General features: G+C 48.3%; 1 protein-coding gene across 1 annotated transcript; it reads left to right on the forward strand.

The window, feature by feature from the left end:
• The first annotated feature begins 3,006 nt into the window (after positions 1-3,006).
• Positions 3,007-3,899, forward strand: LOC147512742 (uncharacterized). Its single transcript, XM_086598786.1, has 2 exons — positions 3,007-3,137; positions 3,200-3,899. Exons 1-2 carry the CDS (start codon positions 3,007-3,009, stop codon positions 3,897-3,899), a joined length of 831 nt encoding a protein of 276 aa, XP_086454912.1.
• Positions 3,900-6,164: the final 2,265 nt, after the last annotated feature.

Below are 6,164 nucleotides of genomic sequence, written 5' to 3' on the forward strand. Positions count from 1 at the left end.
GAGAGAAGAGATCGGGAGGTTAAGAGAGGAGAATGAAGGGTTGAGAAGAGAGAAGGAAAGGAAAGAGGAAGAAGCAGGCGGAGAGGCAAGTGAGGACTCTGAAGAGGAAGAGGATGGGCCGAATCTCATTGAAAATCCGGTGACCGGCTTGACAATCGAACAGGTGCAAGAGATGATAGATAATGATAGGGAAGCGAACCGGCAATAGACGAAGGGTCGTGGGGGAGCCGCTAGTCAGGTGATGGGTAGGCTAAACCGCAACCCCTTAGCGGACGACATCTGGGCTTCGGAGGTACCAAAGCATTTCAACCAACCTAGGTTCGAGAGGTATGACGGTAAAGGAGACCCAGCTGATCACATCCATCATTTCCGGCAGCAGATGCCACTGTAGTAAGAGTCTCGATATGACGGGCTGCGGTGTATGATGTTCCCGGCTAGTCTAAAAAGGAGGAGAACGACCGGGTATTACATTACCCGGTGGGGAAGGATAAGGAATTTCCAAGAATTGGAGCAGGCGTTTATAGATCACTTCATATACCAGAAAAAACTGGTGGTGGATATCGCGGCACTATTCAATGTTCGACAAAGGTCAGTGGAGTCAGTGGAGTCAGTGAGGGAATATCTATGTCGATTCAAGGCGGAGACATTGAAGGTTGAGAATCTGGGTGAGAGAACCGCAGTGATCGCATTTGAGAGAGGGCTGCGGCCAGGAACATGAGTACACCAGTCGGTGGCTAAGAACGAGATTGCAACCTTGCATGAACTATATCCACGAGTGGAAAAGTATATCAGGTATGAGCTGAGGACAATATACAGAAAGAGCCTAAGAGGTCAGGGAAAGCAGTGTTGTCGTTAGAGAAAGACAGGGAACACCGAAAGTCGGGAGCAACCGAAAAGGAAAGCGGTGGGTACTGCAAATACCCACCAAGGGTAGCCGGGAGGGGATTCGAAGGGAAAACAGAGAAAGGAAGTCATACCGCGATATAGAAGTGACACCGCTGAACAGACCCCTGAGCGAAATATTGTCGTTGATTAAGAACCTGCAGGGATATGAATGGTCGCGGAACACACCAATAGAACTAGCGGATAAACCTTTCTGCGCCTATCATCAGATACAAAATCATGAGACCGACGATTGCTATGCACTAAAGTGGTTGGTTCAGCGATTGGTGGAAAAAGGGAGGATGAGAGAGTTTGTGAGAGATGCACAGAATGAGGAACGCTTGCTGCGACAGGACCGAATATTGGGAACTATCAATGCTATTTTTAGTGGGGAGGTACTGAGTCATAATGCACAGAGAGAGGGTGAGGAGAAGAACGCGAAAGTATCAGCAGATTAATGATGGGTCGAAGACGGACCCGCGACCAAGGGTATGTCAGCGGAAGACAGAGATATGATTATTTTTAGCATTGCGGATCTACGGGTAGTGGATTTCATTCATGAAGACGCGTTGGTCATCACAGTAGCAATAGGAAATTATATGGTGAAGAGGGTGTTGATCGATTGTGGTAGTGCAGTGGATTTGCTGTTTAAAGGAGCTTCGGAAGAGATGGGGATTGATCCTAAGCAATTGAGGCCTCCGCGTACCAATTTATATAGGTTCAATGGGAGTATGACGGAGCCCATGGGAGAACTCTTATTACCGGTAACCCGGGTCCGATGGCGGTGGATTCACGAGATGAAGGTATACCGTCGGCGTACTACCAAGTGATACGGTTTCCACCCCAACAGGCATGTGTGAAGTTCGCAGAGATCAAGTTACGGCCAAGAACAGTCATCGGGGTACAGTGAAACGGTTAATCCGTGGACCAGAAGAGGAAAACCCAAACCCAAGGAAGAGACAAGCATAGCAATTACAGTGCGCCGCGGGAGAAGAGGAAGAGGAGTCAGTGGTGGGGCCGAAGACGCTTGATGAGATCAAAGTAGTAAATATCGGGGAGGGGAAAGAAGAGAAGTTCACATCGGTAGGATCCAGTTTGCCAGAATAGTGGAAAAGTAAGTTAATACAATTATTGTCAGAAAACAAAGATGTGTTTGCGTGGGTAATAGAGGATGTTACAGGATTAGATCCAGAGTTTGCGTGTCATCGGTTACACATGAAGGAAGAGGCCAAGCCAGTAAGGCAGCGAATGCGGAACATGAGACCAAAATATGCGGAGGGCATTCGCGAGGAGGTGGCACGGTTGAAAGGAGCTGGAATAATACGAGAAGTGGAATTTACAGATTGGCTATCAATGTGGTTCGCGGTACCAAAGAAGAATGGCAAAGGTCCGGATGTGCGTCGACTTCTGGATGTGAATGTGGAGTGCGAAGGATAGCTATCCCATGCCGCGGGTGGATGAATTGGTGGATAGGACCGCATGATTCCAGATATTTTTGTTCATGGATGCCTCTATGTGATACAATCAGGTCGCAATGTACGGGCCAGATCAGGAGAAGATAGCATTTGTCGTAGAAGGCGGCATATATTGCTATACAAGGATGCTATTTGAAGAATGCAGGAGCCACTTTTCAGTGGTTGGGGGAGAAAATGTTCGAAAGCAAGATTCGGAAAAGGATAAAAATATACATAGATGACATGGTGGAAAAAAAGCATGTCTGAGGTGGAACACTTAGAGGATTAAAGGAAAGCGTTCGGATCTGCGGAAGTACAATTTGAAGCTGAATCCAGAGAAATGCACGTTCGGAGTGACCACGGGAAGTTCTTAGGCTACATTGTTACTCATCGGGGAATAGAGGCTAATTAATCCAGAACAGATAAGAGTATTGGTGGAGATGTCGTCACCCGATCGTCCTGAGAGGTGCGCGGCTTCTTTGGAAGGGTAGCGGCATTGAATAGATTCATTTCCAAGTCATCTGACAAATGTAGACTATTGTATCGGTTATTAAGAAGCACCCCTGATTTCTTGTGGACCTTAAAATGTGAGGAGGCGTTTCAAGAGTTGAAGAGGTATTTGGGCAAGGCTCCCTTTCTGTCACGACCGGAGTAGGGGGAGAAGTTATACATGTATTTAGGGGCTACCGAGTATGTGGTTAGTTCAGTTCTTGTACAGCTAGTCGATCGAGTGGAGAAGCCGGTATATTTTCAAAGCAAAACATTGTTGGATGTAGAGACACCGTACAACAGAATGGAGAAGTATGCCCTTGCTTTAATCTTCTCAGCCCTGAAACTGAAACCTTACTTTGAGTCACACTCAGTGGTGGTGGTGACGAACCTGCCTCTCAGACAAGCATTAAGGACAGAGAATTGAAGTCGGGCAGAATGTTGAAATGGGTAGTGATGCTTAGGTCGTACGAGATACAATATCAGGTAAGAACAGTGGAGAAGGCGCAGGCAGTAGCAGAGTTTCTGGTAGAGTTCCTTGCCGAGGATCCCACGTGGGGAGAGGAGATGGTCATGGAATCAGAGAAGGATGTAGAGCCCGATCTACTAGATCCTTGGGATAAGAGGAACGGGTGGAGAGTATTTGTAGATGGATTTGCCACAAACGCATGCAGCGGCATAGGGGTTGTGTTAGTTACACCTGACAATAACATAATAGAACTGACCATGAAATTGGGGTTTGCGACATCTAGTAACGAAGCAGAATACGAGGCAGTTATAGCGGGATTGAGGATGGCTGGGGACTTGGGAGTGAAAGAATTGACCGTGTATTCCGACTCGAACCTAGTGGTATGTCAGGCAAATGGTGGGTTCGCTGCTCGTTGTTCGCGAATGGCGAAGTACTTAAAGGTAGTGCACCAAAGAGCCAACAAGTTTGCGAAGCTTCGGTTTGTACACTTGGGGCGCGGGAAGAATAGGCACGCAGACGCTCTGGCATACGTGGCTGCAGCCATGCCTGGGTTAGAGGAGAGAACAATACAGAAAGATTGGAGAGACCAAGCACGGAGGAATTGATAGAGGTATGTCAGATTATTGAAGAAGGAGGAGGATGGATGGATCCCATTAAGTATTTCTTGGAAGGAAAGGAGGTGTCGGACAAGAAGGAAAGAAGAAGGTTGGAACATGCCTCTCAGAGATATGTTTTGTTGGAAGGTGAGTTGTATTGAAAGAACTTTAACGGACCATTGTTAAAATGTCTAGGGCCACAATTAGCCTTGGAGATGTTGGCAGAATTGCATGAGGGGGACTGTGGGAGCCACTCCACCGGAAGGACTACGGCACACCGACTGATGACACAGGGCTACTTCTGGCCCCACATGAAAAAGAATGCAGTGGAATTCGCTAAGAAGTGTGACAAGTGTCAAAGATTTTCACAGCTAATATTTGCCCCCGTAGAACCCCTGCATAATGTCTCGAGTCCGTGGCCTTTTGCTATGTGGGAGATGGATATCGTAGGACCATTGCCCATGGCTAGCGGCAAAAGGAGATATATGTTGGTAGCCACAGACTACTTCACTAAATGGATAGAGGTCGTACCTTTGCAACAAGTGAAGGAGCCACATGTGATTAAGTTTCTATGGGAGAACATCATCTACCGATTTGGGCTGCCGTATGCCATCATTGCTGACAATGGGACACAGTTCACAAGAGCAAAGGTGATTAAGTTTCTGCAGGAGTACAAGGTGAAACAGGGGTTCTCGGGCCCCTACAACCCTGAGGGTAATAGATAGGCCGAATATTCCAACAAAATGATAATTAACAACCTTAAGAAAAAGTTGAAAGACAAGAAAGGTGCATGGTCAGACGAGCTGAACCATGTTCTTTGGGCTTATCGAACTACACCTCGGACCACCACCAAGGCGACACCATTTGCCTTGGCCTATGGCGTCGAGGCCGTAATTCCTTCGGAGATGGTGGCAGCCACCACGCGGACTAAGGTCGTGGAGGAGGGTCGAACTGGCGTATCTTGGCAGGGGATTTGAATCTGGCGGAAGAGAGAAGAGACGCAGCACGCATCTAGCTAGAAGAGTATCATAGGTGGCTACAGAGGCAATATAACAAGCGGGTCAGACCGCGACAATTCAAGGTGGGAGACTTGGTGCTCCGCTGAGTGACTCCAAGTACGAAGAATGAGAAGGATGGGAAGTTGGGCCCGAACTGGGAAGGGCATACACCGTGGTGGATATAGGAGGGTCTGGTACTTATAAGCTGCGAACAATGGAGGGAAAACTGATAGAGAAGCCTTGGAATGTAAGAATGTTGAAATTTTTTTGCAAGTGAATGTAATGATGCTAACAAGCAATGTAAGGAAGGTCCACAGCTAAGGACTAGAGCTGTTTGTAAATATAAGACTACAACACTTTTGTGAAACGAAATTTGTTGGCTATGTGTGATGTTTAAATAGTAATGCGGATAGAGAATCAAAGATGCAAGAGGCACATGAGGCAATGAGAGTTACTTATTGGGCTTCTACACCCATCGGGGGAGAGAAGCGATAGAGGGATGAGCCCTTCACCGGGCGCCAGAATTTGGAGGGAGACTGGAACAAGAGGATTTGTTCCAGCATACCATGACATTATCAAGCCCACGGAGTGGGATGAGCCCTCCACGGATTAGGGATGCAAGAGACACATGGGGCAATGAGAGTGACCCCATCGAGCTTCTACACCCCTCAGAGAGGGAGAAGCAGCCAAGGGGAGGAGCCCTTTGTTGACATTAGAGCTGGAGGGGGACTGGAACAAGATGAGTTGTTCTAGTAGGTCATGGCATGATAGAGCCCGCAGAATAGGATGAGCCCTCTGCAGATCAGAGATGCAAGAGACACATGGGGCAAGAAAAGTGACCCCATGGTGCTTCTACGCCCATCAGAGAGAGAAGCAGCGGAGGGGATGAGCCCTTTGCTGACGCTAGAGCTGGAGGGAGCCTGTAACAAGATGAGTTGTTCCAGCAGGCCATGGCATTGTCAAGCCCACGGAGTAGGATGAGCCCTCCGCGGATTGGGAATGCAAGAGACACATGGGGCAATGAGAGTGACCCCATCGGGCTTCTATGCCCCTCGGAGGGGATGAGCCCTTCCTTGATGCTAGAGTTGGAGGGGGATTGGAACAAGATGAGTTATTCCAGTAGATCATGGCATGATAGAGCCCGCGGAGCGATATGCGCCCTCCTCGGATCAGAGATATAAGAGACACATGGGGCAGGGAGAGTGACCCCATCGGGCTTCTACGCCCATCAGAGAGAGAAGCAGCGGAGGGGATGAGCCATTCGCTGACGCTAGAG

Source organism: Coptis chinensis, chromosome 3 (genome assembly GCF_015680905.1).
Source record: "Coptis chinensis isolate HL-2020 chromosome 3, ASM1568090v1, whole genome shotgun sequence".
Lineage (NCBI taxonomy): Eukaryota > Viridiplantae > Streptophyta > Magnoliopsida > Ranunculales > Ranunculaceae > Coptis > Coptis chinensis.

What these genes read in the sequence shown, in the direction of transcription:
- LOC147512742 (XM_086598786.1), top strand. Translation starts at nt 3,007, where the DNA reads ATGTATTTAGGGGCTACCGAGTATGTGGTTAGTTCAGTTCTTGTACAG. An exon ending in CCGTACAACAGAATGGAGAA is followed by an intron (nt 3,138 to 3,199) that starts GTATGCCCTTGC and finishes AGTCACACTCAG; the next exon opens with TGGTGGTGGTGACGAACCTG.